Source organism: Chenopodium album, chromosome 19 (assembly GCF_948465745.1).
Source record: "Chenopodium album chromosome 19, dcCheAlbu1.1, whole genome shotgun sequence".
Classification (NCBI taxonomy): Eukaryota; Viridiplantae; Streptophyta; class Magnoliopsida; order Caryophyllales; family Amaranthaceae; genus Chenopodium; species Chenopodium album.
Genome location: NC_137852.1, coordinates 21,098,650 through 21,119,187, shown reverse-complemented (window position 1 = coordinate 21,119,187; position 20,538 = coordinate 21,098,650). Strand labels below are relative to the sequence as shown.

The 20,538-nt window shown below is 35.7% G+C and overlaps 1 protein-coding gene across 1 annotated transcript; it reads right to left on the bottom strand.

The window, feature by feature from the left end:
* Positions 1–205: 205 nt before the first annotated feature.
* LOC145595570 (F-box/LRR-repeat protein At3g59190-like) lies at positions 206–2,087 on the bottom strand. The gene is made up of 3 exons (XM_081651983.1): positions 1,000–2,087; positions 749–901; positions 206–654 (listed from the first exon to the last, which is right to left on the bottom strand). Exons 1-3 carry the CDS (start codon positions 2,056–2,058, stop codon positions 298–300), a joined length of 1,569 nt encoding a protein of 522 aa, XP_081508109.1. The 5' UTR covers positions 2,059–2,087; the 3' UTR covers positions 206–297.
* Positions 2,088–20,538: the final 18,451 nt, after the last annotated feature.

The window sequence follows — 20,538 nt, the reverse complement described above, 5'->3', positions numbered from 1 at the left end:
AATGACGTGGCATTTTAAGGTGTTAAGTGGATGACGTGGCATACTAAAAAATTGAGTGAGTGACGTGATGAAATAAGAGAGTCTACGTGAAGCATAGACGTTTTTAGTAACGCCTTTTAATATATTAGTATAGATATAGATTTGACCTTCAATATATATGATTAAAGAATTAGTAAAAAAAAAGCTACTATTGATCTTTTATGAAATAATGAAATATTATACTAATATAACAGCCAATTTTAGAAAATGTTGCACAAAATATAAAACAGAGGCAGTATTAAATTATAACGTTACAGACTAATGTTTACATCTAGGACTTGTGATTACTTGAATTGAACAAGTGACTGATGCCCTTGGTAAATTCTGTAATGTGCTTTCAAGTGTCGTTTGGTCTACATTTGAATGTTTAGACGCCGCATGGATTATGACCAATTCTTCCAAAACTAATGCATGCCTCAACAAAAACTGGATCAAATATATCTCTCGTTCTACCCCAAAGAATCTCTTAACAACAATTTTTGTAAGATTGAATCTGCAACACCAAGGAATAATTGATAGCGTTGTTTTGCAAAACTCGCGTTCCAAGTTCAATAACTCTCTTGTAATATCAAAAGCATTGTCTTGAATTTCAAAAGATGGTGATTCAATCAATCCCTGGAAAAGAGACAGCAACCAAAGCAATATTGTCACACCATTGCATACATTCTTTACATTCATGTAAATAAATACCAACTACAAAAACACTGACCTGTGGAAAAACCAGTGTTTCTAAGACTGGTGTACGATTCAGAAACGACAACAACAGTTTATCCCAACACGTCAAATAATACTGACTCAACTCTAGATGATTCAAGCTACGAAACGCAGGCAATTGATCCTTTAACTCCACAACGCTCAGACCCTTCAACCATAACAAGCAGCCAATTAAATTTACATTTTATAAGATACAATTGTATTTTAAATGTAGAAGGGAAAGAAAAATTAGAATTTGAAACAAACCTCAACAAGCGAGCCAGATAAAGATAATTTCTGAACATTAGACATGGGTCTAATGAGGTTAATTATTTGCTGAACTGGTTCTTCATTTGATTCTTCATTTGATTCATCCAACAAATTATTTCCAAGGTTAATACTTGCTTCCGCAAGAGAGCCCATCTTTGGGATAGAATAAGATAATGCTAGATTATCAAAGTAATTCAAATACTCTAGGTTAGGAGTATGAATAAGCACAATGTCACTGTTATCATATAAATATGTATCAGTATGGTATATCTGTAAATCCAATCTCCGAAGAGAAGGCGAAGAGATATTTGCAATATGGATATGGTCATAAATGGCTACCACGCTGAGATCTTCAAGTACAGGGCAGCTAGCAACTAATCTAGGCACAAAGTCATCCTCGGAAATGTAAGAAACACAGAGGTGGTGTAACTTCAAGTTAGGAAGACGAAATGATGGCATAATGTAAACTTGATCAAGACCGAGGTTGACATCGATCTTCAACACCTCTAATGTTTCACACATGAATATTGCTGGTGGTAACTGAGTTTTTTCCCTCGTGTAAATATAAAGGTCAAGCTCCCTGAGGCCGATACAGGTTAATGGATAAGTAATCCACGCATTAATTTGTGTGGATTTAAAGTCCGGATAACAGATATAATTTCTTCTCATATATCTTCTCTGACACAAACATGCTAACTTAGAGTCCTTGCTCAGATGAAGTTTAAACCTGGTGAGATATTGAGACCGATGTGCTTGGATAACAGTAGTGACAAATTCAGAATAAATAGGGTAACGATCAATAGTGGGAATAGAGAAACAAAGAGGAGTAGAAAAATCATCAAAGACGAGGCTAGTAATCCAAGGGAAAATACGCAACATCCACTTACAGGAGAAGCAAGCAACAGCAGCATCTTTGGCAGGCAGCAAAGAGAGTATGTGAATCAATAATTCATCAGGTAAACAAGTGATTCGATCAACTAGTAAACCATCACTCGGATTATGCACAATATTAGAAGTTGTCTTACTAATAATTCGTCGTTTCACGCTCAAATCCATTAAAGCCCCTCTTAGAGTCTGATGGATTAATGAATTATAAATTAATCAACGACTTCCCTGTTTCAACCAAATCAGAGAAAATTCTGAGATGATAATTTACTAGTAAATAATTTAGCAAGATTATATAAGCAGATAATAAGTATTGAAATTAATTCCTATTGTTAAACGATAATATGGTAAATGAAAAATACTATGTTCAGCAATTTTGCAGCAACTTATAAATTTATATCAATTGGAAAACATAGCTTTAGGTGATCATTGATTGAGAAGATTGGAATTTCAATAGCAACCAATTAGGATAATTAATTTTTCAAAACTTGTAAATTTTTATTAGTCCAAAATGATAGTCTCATATGCATTTATCAAGTACCATTAATATTAAATTTTTACCAAAATTTCCTTCAATCTGTAATATTTAAGTAAATTTAATTTTCCCAGCTTAGAGCATCTCCAATGGTTCAATTATAAGGACTTGCTTGCAATTTAAATAAAGTTCCTAGCTACATGCTTACCATTGGAGAATAAAAAATTGAGCAACATGCTAGCAATTGTAGCCCAACCAAGCTACATGCTTGATTGAAAAAGAGACAAATAATCTCCATTCATATTGGAACATGTGTATAATTATCTATTTTTTTTTAAAACTTTATTTTTTTGCAAACTACAATATGTTGTGGCTTACCATTGAAACAAGTTGTTGCTTAAAAAGTGTTGTAGCTTAGAAATTTATGTGGAAAAGCAAGCTACAAAGCATTGTAGCTTGCCATTGGAGATGCTCTTATTTGTCTATATACATTTACTCCCTCCGTCCCCTTTTGATAATCCTTATGGGCAAATTTTAGTCCCAAATACTTGTGCAAAGTTATATTTCCCATGTAAATTTTGTTTTCCTACGTATTTTTATTACTTTCTCTCTACTTTTTTTGCATATCCAATGACAATTTACTTTTTCAATGTACTTTAATTATTCATATTAGTGTTTATTACGTCCCGTGAAAAATGTCCATAAGGACTATCAAAAGAGGACGGAGGGAGTATTACTTATCTTTCTATTTTTATTACTATATTTATTTATGTTTATTAATTTCTGTGAAATTTGCCAGAACTATCGTTAACGGACAGAGGGAGTAATAAAATTGAGTCTTTCCGACAATTACATGAACGATAGCATGAATCAAGACTCTGGATTGAAACTTGAGATTTGATATAAAACATAAAAGAAGAGAGAAATATAATAAATTAACGCACCTGAATTAACACTCCAAACCGCTTCAATGGGTGAAAGAGGAACAAAATAGAAGAGAAGCGAGAGAGTAAAAGGGGATTTTGATTTTTTGAGGGTGAAATTTGATCTGTTTTGCTTGAGGTTTTCAGATGTCTCTGAAGAGATGTTTTAATTGAGGTTTTTGGAAATTTTCTTTTTTGGAAAATCTGTAAAAAAAAAAAAAAAAAAAAAAAAAAAGAAAAGAAAAAAAAAGGCAATCTTTGTTCCATTTGTTCAAAATAAGCTTTTTTATATTTTTATTTATTTATTTATTTATTTTTTCCCTCAAAAAAAAAAAAATTATTTTTTTTAATTTTTTTAGAATAGCTCCGTCCCCAGAAGAACGACCCATTTGAGTTGATTACGTGGGTATTAAGAAAGTTAAATAAAAAGAAGTAAAGGTATATTGAAAAGATAAAATTCTATGGAGTTTGTAAAAAAAATAGAGAGAGAAAGTAATAAAACTACATGGAAAATCAAATCTTTATATGGGGAAGCTAATTTTGCACAAATATTGTTGCAAATTGGTTGGTGTTTTAATGTAAATGGGTCATTCTTTTTGGGACTAAAATTAAGCCAAATGGGTCGTTTTTTCAGAGACGGAGGGAGTAACTAAGAATGATTTAAATAGGTTATATGACGTATAAGGCTATATAATCTACTAAATTTTAAGGACAGATTAACATTTATTACACCGATCTGCGCAATAATAATACATTGTTTCAACCACATATCCAAACTAGTAGTTGCCTTAGTAGTAAATGGTCGTTTCACGCTCAAATCCATTCAAAAGCCCCTTCTATAATCTAATGGATTAATGAATTATTATTACGATTATTTCACCAAATGCCATTGAGCACTTTAAAATTTCACCATATGCCATTGATCTTTTCAAAATTCACCAAATGCCACTCAGTTTTTTAAAAATTCACCGAGTGCCATTAATGACCAACGGTTGTTAACTCCGTTAGTCATTAGGGGTTAATCATGACACATGTCATGATATAATTGGTCCATTTATCTTAATTTATAAAAATTTATAAAAACAAAAATTAAAAAAAAAACATAAAATAAAAAAATAAAAAAAACCCCCAAAATTTTCCCAGCCACCCCCACCACCGCCAAGCCCTAATGACTAACGGAGTTTACGGCCATTGGTCATTAATGACACTCGGTGAATTTTTTAAATCCCGAGCGGCATTTGGTGAATTTTGAAAAGACCGATGACATTTGGTGAATTTTTAAAGTACTCAGTGGCATTTGGTGAAATAGCCGTTATTATTAAACAAACGAGCTCCTGATTCAACCAAATTAGAGAGAACTTTGAGCAGCTATTGAGTATTAGATAAATCATGAGATATTAATAATTTAAATTTTTCAATCCAAGCAAATCAATTCCTATTGAGCAGCTAAGATTATTTAAGCAACTAATGAGTTTTAAAGCTTATTCGTATTGTTAAACCTTAAACGGAGTAATAGAGTGCCTAAATATGAAAATTTTAACTTATACTAAAAGCAAATTATTCCATGACACTTGTCATTACCTTGTGAAAAATTTTCCCGCCTTTTTCGCTTATCTTTTTTTTAGGTTTGTCATTACCTTGTTGAAAAATCATAGGGATAACAAAGTAGAAGTTCCCATTATATCTATGATATAAAATGCAATGACTATCCATATTGTGCAATGAAAAACCATTAGGCTCTAAAAATTGGCTAATTATGTTGTTGGTATCTAAGGCCCTATTCTTTTCACTTTAAAAAAATTATATTACGTAAAAATAATTTCAGTTCAGTAAAAATAGTTTCAGTTCAGTAAAAATAAGTTCAGTTTAGTAAAATTCAGTTTTCTTACAGAAAAATTATAATAGAAATTCAGTTTAGTAAAATTCAGTTTTCTTACAGAAAAATTATAATAGAAAATCAGTAAAAATAATTTCAGTTCAGTAAAAATAATTTAATTTCAGTAAAAGTAATTTCAATTCAGTAAAATTAAGTTCAGTTCAGTAAAAATAAGTTCAGTTCAGTAAAAATAATTTCAGTTCAGCAAAATTAAGGTGAATCAAACAGGGCCTAAGTCAACAATATCATATTTCACAAGTATTTTAATGGATGCAAATCATGGAAATGAAAGTAAAGCAAGAAGCAGGTTGTATGAGAATAATATCGCCAAGGCAGCGTATATGCTACTTATCTCAAATTAAGCTTATAAAATTACAAGTATCTGCTTAATGCTTATTACTACTAACTATTGTGAACATGTCAAAATAGATGCATATGCAGAGTAAAACTTCAGAACTAGTTCAGATTACACTCAGGTTGCAATTACAGTAGGTTAATTTCACAAGTCTGTTTCGTTCTTTGCCTCTTAAAGAGCATCCTCTATGAAGTTAGACAGTTAGTTAATATTTTTGGATGAACTTTAAGTACCTGCAATTTCAGGTTAAGGTTTGATTAAAGTAGTTGATAGAATCGTGCACATGTTTAGCTTAAGAAGCAGGGCTTGCATACATCTCTTTCAGAGTTTCAGACAGCTGGGTTAGCACATCGAAATAATATCGTTCCCACTTAGAACAAATGATGCCTAGAGACCACAGTAGCCACTGTACTGCAAGTATGTAACCCCTTGTACATTCATCTTGCACCTGCAGTTTCATCCTGTTTTTTTTTTTTTTTTTTTTTTTTTTTTTTTTTTTTTTTTTTTTTTTTTTAAGTTCCATACGTTCACAATCACAATAGGAAGATATTCTCTCTTTATTCTTTTTTTCTTTAAATTTTTTTTTTTAGGCCAACATCCTAAATTATACATACTCGCATAGTCGCATAATGGATAAATTTTATGAAAATTTTTTTGATAGTAAAAAAACATGTTAGATTCCTACTCTATCTACTGCCAACATACTAAATTATACATACTCGCATAATGGAGGAATTCTATGAAATTTTTTTTGATAGTGGGTCTTTTTGATAGATGGAAATAGTTGATCGGTGTGATAAATTTTTTTTGCTTATTGCTGTTAGTATTATACTATAAAACAAGTATAATCCTTCCCCACCATCTCCACTTATTGGAAGTATTTCTCCTTATATTCTAAACTTCTAATTATCTCTTCTGATTTCTAAATCCACCATATTTACCCTTATATTCTAATTAAATTTTTTCCCCTCATCAAACATAACCCAATCAAGTTAAATTTGAACAGTTATACTACTTTGTATAAATTTAGGGAAAAAAAAAACCTAGATTTTGCAATAACCTATACAAAGTAAAATTCGAATGAAAATTGGCGAAAACAATAGTGTTTGGGTTCAATTTGATTAAATTGGGCAAGTCCATAAATGATTCAATTACAAAGCCCAAGGTCAAGAAAGTGAATATTACATTTCAAAGTATGAACGTAAGCATTGGTTTTCATAAAGTGAATGTAAGCATTTAAAGTATGAACATATACGTAAAAAATACGAACATAAACATTTAAGAAAGACAACATATGCATAAACAGATTTATTTACTATTTCATGAACAATACATATTTACATTATGAATATTTGAAATTATATATGAACATATAAAATATTATTATGAATACTATGCATTTAATTATAAACATAAAAATTTGAAAAAAATAAAATAATAATATGATTATGAAATATATACATTATAAGTATTAAATGTTCATTTTTTACGTGTTCATTTTTTATTATTAAATGTTCATTTTTTTTTCATGTTCATATTTTTTTTACTAAATGTTCATTTTGTAGAGTGTAGTGTTGATTTTGGCGGGTTGCGAATATGTTGTTTGGGTTATTAATTTGGGCCGCGCGTTTTGGGCCTTCACTTGTTGCACCTATCTTAGGTGCATGAGGATGCACCTAAGACTAATATTCTTAGGTGCATGTTTGTGCACGTAGAATAGGTGCAACACCCCTTAAACACAACTTTTAGTGTATGAAACGCAGTCCACCTTTATCTTTTTTTTTTCCAGTTATTATTCTTCCGGTAATTCTTCTTTTCTTTTTGATTTTTTTTTCCCTTTTTAAAAATTTTCTCTTCACTTTTTATTTAAATTTTCATCAGAATTTTCATCAAATTTTTCTTTAAATTCTATATTTTCGATCACTTTCATAAACTTTTTCTCTTCCCTGTTTTTTCTATTTTTATTTTCCATTGATTAAACTTTCTCTCTCCTCTGTTTTTTCTATTTTTATCTTCCATTGATTTTGTGAATTGAATAGATGAATTTGATTGTTATTCTCGAAGAGATCAATGCAAGTTAGTTTCTATGAATTTGCTATGATGGAGATCAATTAAATTGATGAATTTGGGTTTTTTTTTTTTTTGAGAAAATGAATTTGGGTTTAATTTGGGATGAATTTGATTATTTGAATATTAATTCAACTATTGAATTTGTGATGAATTTCATTTGATTTTGTAAGTATTAGGTTTAATTTGTAATCGATATTGCAAAAATTATGGTCGACGAATTTGTGATGAATTATTGAATTGCTGCATCTTAAATTTGTTTTTTTATTACGATTTCGATTTTTTAAATTAAGTTGCTAATATTTGTGTATAATTTTTGGAAAATAATGAACACGATGTACCTTAAAAGTGAACATTTAGTACAAAATGAACATTTAGTAACTAAAAATGATCATTTAGTGTACTAAAAATGAACATTTAGTACATAAAAATTAAAACATATGCATTATAAGTATTAAAAATATGAACATATACATTACAAATGTGAGTATATGTATTTTAGAAAATGAACATACGCATTCAAAATATGAACATATGCATTGGGTCCCTGTAAGTGAACACATGCATAAAAAATATATGAACATATACATTTAAGAATGTAAACATAAGCATTCAAAATATGAACATATGCATTTTATAGAGTGAACATATGCATTCAAAATCTGAACATATTTTATAAACATTACTTCGTAATATATACTTAAGAATATTTATCATATGAACACCAAATATTTATATTAGGAACGTTTTAAAACATTCTATGAATAAAAGAGGTATCCAAATAATGAACATATGCATAGGTTCGCTTACATGTGAACATTATCTTTTCAGAAAGTGAACATAGGCATAAAAAATATGAACTTATGCATTTCAGAAAGTGAATATTACATTTCAAAATATGAACGTAAGCATTGGTTTTCATAAAGTGAATATAAGCATTTAAAGTATGAACATATACGGAAATAAAAAGAACATAAACATTTAAGAAAGACAACATATGCATAAACAGATTTATTTACTTGTAGGCGTCGTTCGAAGTGCGCCTACTTAAAAGCATAGTGGTGAATATGCTTGGCACTCATAGGAAGTGGGAATTAACATAACGATTAGGGACACGATTAGGGACAAGGAAAGTAGGGAGCCGCCAACAAGTTTTTAAGGAACTTGTAAACCGTTCATGGATCATTTAAGGCAACCACGATTAAGGGACAACGATAGGCAACAACGATTGACCCGTGAAGGTTACACCCCATTCATAATCCATGAGATTACTAACTCCATATGGTTCGGAACCACGAAAGGAGGATCGGGGATGATGGTACGAAGTGAGTCATGGAGTCACATTCGCCCGTATTGGCCTCTACTCGATTCTTATTGTGAAAAGTATTCCTGTGATCTCAAAGGCATACAAACAAAATATTCAATTTGCTCCAAACTATTATTATGCTAAATTGGTTGAATATTAATGCAACATATTATTCTAAAATATTGGTGATCACTTGATTAAATAACAAGATTAAAGGAACCTAAACCGGTTGTCCAAATTATCTTATTAAGCGTGATATTCAATTACATATTCCCTTTAAACATGCAATATGGTGATCAATAAATATAGAACAATAAACATTAATATTGGAAGCAATTCAACAATAATAGCGTTAGTCAAATCAAATAATAATAATAATAATCATGATATTAGCAATATAAAATAATATAAGTAATTAAATTAATTAATTACTCACATTTCGCGCGTTCCTTAAAATTGCTACATCTTGAATAAATTGTTAGTAACTTCAATAAAAATAAATCAAATTGAAATAATTAAATTAAATAAAAGTAGAGTTGATTTGTCCAAACCCTCAGTTAATTATACCTTTCACGCCTTGGTTTTAGTATAGAACTTCGGGTATTATATGGACTCCTTGGAGTGCTTAGGGGAATTATTATGGAAGAATAAGAAAGCTAGAAATTAGGTTAAAGAGGGAGAAGAGAATGATTTTAGGTGTAAGGTGAGAGAAAATTATATATTTGGTGGAAAAGAGAGGAAGAGAGAATGATTTGATGCCCCGAACTACAGAAAGGGGGGTTCTATTTGTAGGGAAAATGAGCAGAGGGAACACACAGAACCCTAAAAAGATAAAAACCCTAAAAAAGGCTACCGCGACACGGCAGATTCTACCGTGTCACGGGGGAAATTAGCGTGACGCGGGGAAAAATAGAGTGTCGCGGGAAATATTTGACTTACGGGAGTAAAAACGCGTGAAGGGATTACGCGGAAAAGACACGGAGTTGTCCCGTGCCACAGCACTAGCACCGTGACACGGGAATTCCTACCGTGACACGGCAGTAATCCCTGTGTTGCGGCACAGTTCCCCGTGACGCGGGGAAGTTTTAAGCACCGTGACACGTCAGCAACTCACCGTGACACGGCAGAAAACACCGTGACGCGGCAAAGTTCACCGTGTCACGGCATATGGCGTCGTGTCACGGTACTTATGCCAAGTCATGGGGCACTAAAAAACATGAAAATCCCCTCCAAATTACCGTGACACGGGAATTTCTCCCGTGCCACGTCAGATCTTGCCGCGTCGCGGCATTTTAGCTGCTGCGCGGTAATTCCAGTTTTTTTACGCGTTTTTAAAATCTTCATAACTTTTGATCCGTAACTTGGAATAAGGCATATAATATATCATTGGAAATCTTATCAAGTCTACTTTCTAACCCAATTAGAATCAGGTAAAAATGAGTTGTAGATTTTATGATATGATCGTTTTAGTAGAAGGGTGTCGGTTTTGGGCCGAGTTTAGTGTTTTGCTCATATCTTTTTCGTTATAGCTCGGAATTGGGTTTATAATATATGGTTGGAAAGCTTATTGAAAGGCCTATACAACAAAATAATAATTGGATCAAAATTTTATACCAATGAAATCAGTTCAGCTCGGTTTTGTAATGTGGATATGGAAAGTGGAAAGTAAGTTATGGTTTAGGGAAATGAGCTAGGAAATGGATTGATTTATGAAATGTATTGGGTAGAAACATGGATTTAAGCACTCCAAAGATTAAATACTCAACCCTACCAATAACGGCGGTGAAATGTGTTCATCATCGGGTTTGGTTTTGGGGAGACATTTTTAGGTGTCTACATTACTATTTCATGAACAACACATATTTACATTATGAATATTTGAAATTATATATGAACATATAAAATATTATTATGAATACTATGCATTTAATTATAAACATAAAAATTTGAAAAAAAATAAAAAATAATATGATTGTGAAATATATGCATTATAAGTATTAAATGTTCATTTTTTACGTGTTCATTTTTTCTATTAAATGTTCATTTTTTTTTCATGTTCATATTTTTTTACTAAATGTTCATTTTGTAGAGTGTAGTGTTGATTTTGGCGGGTTGCGGATATGTTGTCTGGGTTATTAATTTGGGCCGCACGTTTTGGGCCTTCACTTGTTGCACCTATCTTAGGTGGACCAATTGATCCATGCGAAGTCAAATCAAAGGCCCAATCAACGTGGTAAGTCCACTTGCCTCGTGGCCCATTTCTCCTATTGTGCATAGTTTATTCTCTCTAAACAATGTATTGACTTCGTCATCGGAGGGGCCTTCCTCAGCACAACCCCCGAGGCCAGTTTACGTGTGTTTGCTGTGCAGAAAATCCTCGACTCAGTCATCACTTGGAGAGTTAAGTCTTCAGCCCCCTTGAAAGGACCTGTCCGAAGGTCCCATTGTTTTCACCCGAAATAATTTGGCGCCGTTTGTGGGGAATACTTTCAAAAGCATGCCAATCTCAATCGTTCTATACTCTCTAAGTAACAAGGCTAAAAACCGTAAGAATAGTATGTAAAAACGCAAACAAGAGCGGCCCTTGCTTTCTCTTCGAGGAAGAGCCCGATGGTGTCGAAGAAAAATCCTCTTTCTACACCGTCACCATCGCCATCTCCATCGCCTTCGCCGAGTAGGCACTCCTCAAGGAGGGTCAGCTCGGAGAGGGGTCCTTCGAAGAAATCACCATCTTCGTCCAACCATTCTCGACAACCGACCGGTTCCTATTGGGCAAGTCGTTCGTATGCTAAGAGCCCGCCTCGAAGTGTCCACTCTCGTTCCCAACCAAGGACTCCTCAAACGAGGCCCTCAACAAAAGAAGTGGCGAGAGCCATAGCGGTCCTCATGGAAGTCATGAAGGCTCAAGCTGGCAATATGCCACCACCTCGCGACTGTTCGCCCCTTCCGCCGAGACATCTACATCGGAGAACCGGACAAGATGAGGAGGGAAAGCCTCCATCCTTCAAAGAGTTGGGGGACAAATAAGAAGAGAAAAAGGAACCCACAATTCTTCGGGGATTCCACCCATCCCATCTCCCGCAGTTACAAAAGAAGCAACTCCGCCTCGGCGCGGGGTGAACCTGCTCGTCAAAGCGTACACGAACGTCTCGGATCGAGGGAGTTGAGCGTGCATAGTCGCCTCTCTTATCCCGAGCACACCGAGCTACACCCTGAATAATCTTCCCAGCCGAGGACAAAAACCACTTATACCTCTCTAAGAGGGCGGAGCGAGGTCCCAACGGCCAGCACGTGCCGACGGTGAAAATTCCGTCACACATCACATATGATGGTATTTTGGATCTGAAGGACCACATTGCCTCCTAAGAGGGTCACATGCATCTGAGCCCCAAGTCCGAAGCGACCTGGTGCAAATACTTCCCAACCATTCTCAAAGGTATTGCACAAGCATGGATCACCAAGGGAGTGCAAGAGGGGTCGATCACTAGATGGGACGACCACTCAAACAAATTAAGAAGCAAGTTTTCTACGGCAAGCCACCTAGAGTAAACGACCACATAACTTATGGGTCTGCAACAAGGGGAGATGAGAGCTTCTGCGACTACTTGACTCGCTTCACCAACGAGTCGCCCAAAATCACAAGTCGTGACCAAGGGTTAGCCGTCTTTGCTCTGCAAAACGGGCTACAAGCTAGCTGTAAATTTCTCGACGTCATGGTCATGCATCCCTCGCGGACCCTAGAGGAGGCCTTGGACGTCTCAAATAAATTCATCCGAGCTGAGGAATAGAACAAAGCCAAAACCCAACCCCAACCAGGGGCTGGGAAAATAAAAAAAAAAACAGTCTGAAGTCCAAGGCCAAAAGAAAGGGAAGGCGAAAGCCTCATAACCATCTTCAGCCGCTGAGCCGACGAAAGACAAGTCTACCCCATACACGGGAAGATACGACTCATACACCCCTCTCACCCTTACACGAGCTAAGATCTATGCGTGGTGAAGGAAGAGCAGAGGTACAGAAAGCCGAGGCCAATTCCATAATGGCATCAGCAAAAGTACAAGGACCGATGGTGTGAGTTCCACGAGTCCCCGGGACATCACACCAAGGACTGTATCCAGCTGAAAGATAATATTGAGGATATGGTCCACAAAGGTTAGTTGAAGAAATACCTCGCGGATCGCCGCGAAGAGAAAAAGGCCGAGAAAGACCCTCGGCAAAAACTCAATTTCCCCCGAAAGAAGAACAAAACTCAGGATAAAGAAAATCCTAACATCCTTGTCATTTCGGGGAGGACAAACTCTCGAAAAGAGCAGAAACGCCACTTTAGGGCTCTGACCCATCAAGTGAATCATGCTAATATCCGAGGACCTCAGTCCCTGGTGCCGAACATCACGTTCACACTCGAAACTGCCGGGGGGTGACATTCCCCCATGAGGATCCACTGGTGACGTGGGGTGAACTAGGTCGTTGGACTAATCCTCCCTAAGCCAAACAAAATTTATAAACACTTAAATAACCTAAATACAAGTATAGAGGTAAGTCAAGGGTCGAACCCAAAGGAACGGTAATGTCTAAGTGATTTCGATTTGGGTGCCTAAGCTAGGCCGAAGACGAAGGAAAGAAGGTGACACTAAAACTACTTAAACGAAGAAACCGAACAAATAAAGTGCTAGGGATTAGGATTCACCTATAATAGCAATGAACATAGCAAATTGGGATAGGAAGTTGACTAAGTAAAGTGATGCGAGGGAAAACCAACTATGCAACCAAAAGAGCATATCAAGCTATTTTCCTAGAGGTCTAACTAGCGTCAGCTACGATGAACTCTAGCTAGGAACGTCACAAAACACCTCAATCGTTAAATGCAAGCCACAAATCAATGGTCCGTATCAATGTGAATCTACAATGCAATCTAGTGTGAATAACTAGGGTGATCAAGCCTAAATCAAACACACACATGCACATAATCAATCAACCAATTTAATCACATCATCAACTCAATCAATTTCCCCCAATCTACATCAATCCATCACATCATATAAGCTTCACAATCACCCTAGCAAACAAACTACTCTAGCAACATCATCAAATCAACAAACAACTATAGAAAACAAGAATCATCAAAATATGAAGAACAATTACACTAGTCAAAGATAAAAAAAAATATCAAAATCCAATCAAAACAAATCATTAAATGGTACAAATAAGTAAATAGTATCATTAAATGTTGTAAAGGTATAAATATTTGTCAAATGGTACAAATAAGTATGTAAATTGTACATAAAATATTGTACCACTATGAAATATAATAGTACTGCTACTAAGGCAATCTATAATCTAATGGTATAATGCATGGTAGTACACAAAATGTACCACTATAACCCTAAAAAGTACCATTTTGGATATTAAATGTACCATTTCACTTTCCCGCTTTTTCCAAACTAGCATTGTTACTATTTTGCCTCCACTGTAATTCTTTTTACCCAACTACACTACCAGTTATACATGGCCCCATCAAATACTTCAACTTATGAGAAGGTATTGCGTATGGACGCACGAACTGTTTGGTGCGAGAGACTTGGTTGATATATTTTACTTGTCGGATCATATGTTTCATGTACAGTGTTGGCTAATATGTTTCACTTGTTGGCTTATATGGTTTTCGTGTTGGCTAATATATTCCTTTTGTTGGCTTATATGTTTTTTTTCCATTTGTTGGTTGATATCAGACATAATTTAGCTTACATGTTTCTTTATTTGGCTGATATATATTTATTTTGTTAGTTGATATGTTTATTTTGTTGGCTCATCTGTTGCTTTTGTTTGCTGATTTAATCCTTTTGTTGGCTGATATATTCCCTCTGTTGGCTGTTAATACCTTTTGTTAGCTGATATATATATATATATATATATATATATATATATATATATATATATATATATATATATATATATATATATATATATATATATGTGTGTGTGTGTGTGTGTGTGTGTGTGTGTGTGTGTGTGTATATACATATGAATATATATACATATGTATATATATATGTATATACCGGTGGAAAAAATAATTAATACCAAAAAAAAAGCTCAAAGCGATAATTGCCACCGGTTAACCGGTGGCAATATCCCTTTTTGCCACCGGTTTTGAACCGGTGGCCTTGCTTGTGGTCATTGCCACCCCCCAAATGACCACCGGTTCAAAACCGGTGGCATAGGGGGGTTTTGAACCGGTGGCCAAATGATATTTTCGTCTAGTGATATTATCAGGCATCAATTGGCTTATGTGTTATTTTTATTGGCTCATATGGGTTATTTGTTGTAGGGGTGTTCCGGGTACCCAAAACAACGAGTACCCGAATCTTCGGGTAGTTGAAACTCGGCCCATGACACCCGGGTTTCGATTACCCAATTTTCTCGAGTCGGGTCATAGGGTACCCGGATGTGATAATTGATGTGACAACAATTTTCCCAAAATGTGAAAAATTATAAACAATCTAGAATCTATACCCAAACTTCACACAATTAGTAGTTAAGTATAACTAAAATTACATACAATTACAACTAAAAATAAATCTTTACTTTCCTAAAAAAAACAGATCCTTACTTAATTGAACATTTAATTTTAAAAAAAAAATAGCCCAGACTTTGTTAGTAGCTTATAGAGTCTTACATCATCACCAACTATCATTATCAACAGCACCATCATACGAAGTATTTCCCTTCTCTTGCGGCAGCCAGAGGGATTCAATTGCAACTGCAACATCAATATCTCGCTTTTACCTGTCAATTCCCATCATCACCACTCACCACCTTTCTTACTCAAGTCCGGAGAGAATATACTGTCAATGGCACCACAATTCTGACCCTTAAATTGAACACCCAGAATCAACCACCACCTTTCTTCGATCATAACCCACAATCAACCACCCGCCTCCTCCATAATTCGAACAAAACTAGACCCATGATGCGAATAAAAGCCACGAAACACAAATTCAAGGAGTAAACATTGTATTATAAGCAAGGTCAAGATAAAGACATTGGAGAATTAAAGATGAGTATATATGGAGATTAGACATTTAGAGGGAAATTAAAGAAAGAGAGGTATAGATGGAGATTCGAAAAGAACCATAGAAAGAAAGAGAAGAGAGGAAAACAACTGAGTAGAGAAGGTAGAAATTGAAAAGGCAATAAAATATAAACCTTAACAAGTAAAAAGACTAAAAGCTATCTATTGAAGATTCCAGAAGGAAAAAAAACAACCTATTGAAGATTCCATAAGGGAAAAAAAAAATTATTTAGCGGGTTAAACCCGCGAGCAACACTGATCGGCCCATGACCCGACCCGGAAAACAACACGGATTTCTTAGGTCGGGTACCCGACCCAAAAAATGACAATTTTGTAAAAAAAATACCAGACAGTTTTTCACTAGTTCATCGGGTCAGCGAGTCGTATCATTTGGGTCGGGTATTTTTGAACACCCCTAATTTTTTTATCTTATATAATATACAACATTGTACAACATAATGTTGGCTAATATAATGTTGTCTTCTTCATAAAATGACCATTTCTCTCTTCCCCATGCATTCTTTCTCTCTCTTTTAATCCTATGTAGCCCCCACCCACCACCAACACAACCACAACCACTTTCTCACTCCTTTCTCCTCCACTATCGTCACCCCTTACCACCATCACAACAAAGTTCACTCTCACTCCTTCCTTTACACTTTCTGCCACCACAACCCACCACCACCAAGCGAACTCCCCTGTTCCCCCAATTCACCAACACCAAATCGCACTATTAATGGCAACCGCAAATCCCACCGGGCCACCTCATACACTCCCTCACAGCCCGCAATTGAACCACCATCGAACTCCAACAACAACAACACCCAGCCACCATCAAACCACCATTAGCACCGAACCACCACCTGAAGCAAACTCCACAATTAGTCACAGCCTCCTCGCCACATCAATTCCTTTAAATTGCAATTCGTGAATTTCAATTCGCAATTTACGAAATTGGTAGTGTGAAATCGCGAACCCATAATTGCTTCCAAGTAAATTGCAAATTTGGTAGAATAAAGAGGAGAGAGAATAGTTAACTCTACTGATTTTCAGGGAGAAGAAAAGTGAAAAGGCGGAAAATGGAGAATGGTCGCACCAACCAATAGTTTGTGTCAACTTATTTACAAACATTGTTGTCTTATGCATGAAGAAACCAATATTGTGAGAGTGGGAGATAACTCAAGTGGTTATAGCTCCCCTCCCGATTCCAGGTAATCCTTAGATCGATTCTCATCATATCACTCGCCCTTGTGGCTCTCTAAACACCAAAAAAAATCAATACCGCCTATACGCAAATAGCTCTCCACTACTACCAAATCTAAAGTATTTTATATTTTTCCATGTATAAGCAAGAATAAAATCTGGCTTAAATAACTTCAAAATCCATATTTAAGATTAGTAGGCTTCCACCAACTTCAAAATTCATCAAAATTCAAGCAGGCTCCATAGTTAAGATTAGTATATTTCCTCTGACCCAAGTATTTTAGTGGTTTCCATAGTTATTTTCCTTCTAATCGATGGTGCTATTTTACCGTTTTCGAGATCTCGCTTCAATTGAAATGTCAAAACACCGGTATTTTGACGACTCGGACCGAAATTCTTATGCTTATAAACCGCAAAACTCCTATTTCTACCTTCATCTAGTTATTGGCAGATTTGTAGACAACCGTCAATTTTCAATGCTTCGAATCCAAGACTGGGTGTCGAACAACTAGATTAAATTTGGGGAAATTACGGTCCAGAAGACTAACAACACCTTCCTATTTCTCTATGAAGATACTCGAGATAGAGACGCTATATTAGAGCAGGGGTCCATGGCGTACCAAGCTGCGCTAATAGTTTTCAAACCTTGGACTCCGGGTGTTTCAATCAGAGACATATGTTTTGATGAGGCTTCCATATGGGTGCATCTTGATAAGGTACTCTAAATTTATGTGAAATTGAGGTTGTTAAATCAATGCTTTCTTTAACTGGGAACATTTTGTGTACAGACGATACACTTCCAAGTTACATTAAATGTTTGGTTAGAGTAAAACTTCGAATTAATGTGTTTGATTCATTAGTACCAGGTTTCTACTTGGATGTTGGAAATTCCCAGTTTAAGTGGAGTAATATTAGATATGAGAATTTGTTCATTTTGTACTCTAGGTGCAATAGAGTTGGTCAGAAGAAAAATGATTGTGGGATGTTAGATGGTCATTTTGCCCATAATCTCTCAAATTCAAACATTGGCTTGAAAAGAATAGAAAGATTCAGAACAACAAGGGTTAATCTTCAAGGTCTAACTAATGAACCCCAGCACAACCAATCATTACAAAAACCCTTTATGAGTGTTCCTTCATTCATGTCACTTGGCTTAGGGTCTTTTGTGAATTTTTCGGCTGAGGCCAGTTGTCTCTCTTCACCAGTTGGTTCTGATGGTCCCGACTTGGTGTCGGAGCTGGTATGTGACAGTGATGATGTGGCTCCCATGGACTGTACTCCACCATACTCCCCTCCTTTGCAGGATTTTTCGGTTAGTGACTCTCATGTGATTGAGGAGCAATTACCTGATAAGGGTTTGCAAGCTAAGGTAATGCATAGGTCTTCTGCATTGCGGGGAACGGGCCCAGAAAAGGTGCATAAGTGGGTTAGATTATGCTACCCCCAAGATTCTGGTTGCTTTCCTTGTTGGGTGCCAAGTAAGAAACGAAAGGGTGTTTCTTGTTTGGCTTTTTCTAAGATGAGATCGGATTCAAGTTATGCTGATAATTTAATGCTCAATTATGAGAAAAACTGATCGGAGGTTGTTGTTTTTGGTTGTTTATCCTGTCTCCCTTTTAAGAAACGTAAAGGGATTAGTATTTCTTCTTCAACTCGGATGTCTCGTTCTGGTTCTTCCTCTTAGGGCTCGGAGGCCGCCCGTTTAAGGCCACCAGAAGACAGATGAAGATTGTGGCTTGGAACTGTAGGGGTTTGGGTCAGGCAGATCCCCTAAAGTTCCTTACGTCGCGTCCTTAGTCCGCTCTTATAGTGTTGATATTGTGTTTTTAGCTGAAACTATGGTGTTTATAAATTCTGTGTTACATAAAGTATATTCCTTGTCATATTCAGATTTAGTGGGTGTAGATTCGGTAGGTCTTAGTGGTGGGCTTTGTGTGTTTTGGTTTTCCCCAATTTTGGTTGAACCTAGTGTGGTTTCTCCACATGTTATATTGTGTCGAATTTTGGATAATTTGGTAACAAAATATGTCCTTTTCCTGTATGGAGCACCTCATGTTTCTGATCGTTTACCTGTTTGGTCGGAAATTGCTAATATTGTTGCTCAATATCCAAATATTCTGAAACTGGGTGATTTTAATCAGATTGAATTCTTATCAGACAAAGTAGGGGGTAATCCAGATATTCCAGGTCGTCTGGATTTCATCAATTGGAAATTAGATAATGGTTTGATAGACATTCCGGTCTCGGGACTTCAATTTACTTGGACTAATGGACAGGAGGTTGGTGTTCCTACTTTTGAACGACTGGACAAGGCCTACGCTACTTCCCAGTGGCTTTAGGAAAGGCCATCTACTTCTGTTGTCCATCAACCTATTTTGTTTTCAGATCATTCCGCCATAATTTTAAATTATGCTCCCGTTTCATCTAGATGCAAGCAGTCGTACATGATCGAGAACTGGTGTTTACATTCGTCAGAATTAGCTTTAATGATGCGTACCATTTTTGCTGAACATATTCCCGGGTCGCTCATGTTTTCCTTATCCAGGAAGCTTCGTTCTCTTCGACATTGTCTACTTTCATGGTGTGTTACTCATATGAAAGCTTGGGGTATTGACTGGAAGGCTCTAGTTATGGATATCTCTAATGTGTCTTAGTCACTTGACTCTCGTGGGGCTCGTTGCTTATTTCTCACAGTCAGGAATGAAAAAATTGTTGAGGCCCAGGCGGCATATCAATTTTGGAAACATCGAGCTAAGGTGAAGTAAGATACTTTTGGGGATGAACACTCCAAGTTACTTTTTTCTCTAGTCCAGGCTATACAGAGAAGGAATTCAATTATTGGGCTTAAAAATCATGAGGGTACCTGGATCTTAGATTCGGATCAGATTTGGTCTCATGCTTGAGACTTCTATATTTCTCTCTATAGTAAACAATCAAGACCGACTGAGGCTTCTGATTTTTGTTGGGAGTCGATGCATCTTCCTTCTTTGCCAGATAACCATCGCCAGGGTCTGTTTGCCCTGTTTTCAGCTGACGAGGTTAAGAAAGCTATGTTTAGTATCAATGAAAATAAATCTCCAAGTCCGGATGGTTTCTCTTCAGCTTTTTTCAGATCATATTGGCCTGTGATAGGAGATCATGTGGTAAGTGCAGTTCAATTTTTCTTTGCTCATGGGTATCTTCTCAAGGACCGGAACCATACTTTCTTAGTTCTAATTCCTAAGGTGAATAATCTAGAACTCTTGTCTCAGTTTCGTCCGATTGGCCTTTATAATGTCATTTACAAATGTATTGCGAAGTGTCTTGCTCATCGACTGAAGGTTGTGTTACCAGATCTGATCTCAAACTCCTAATATGCTTTTGTGCCAAGAGGATTA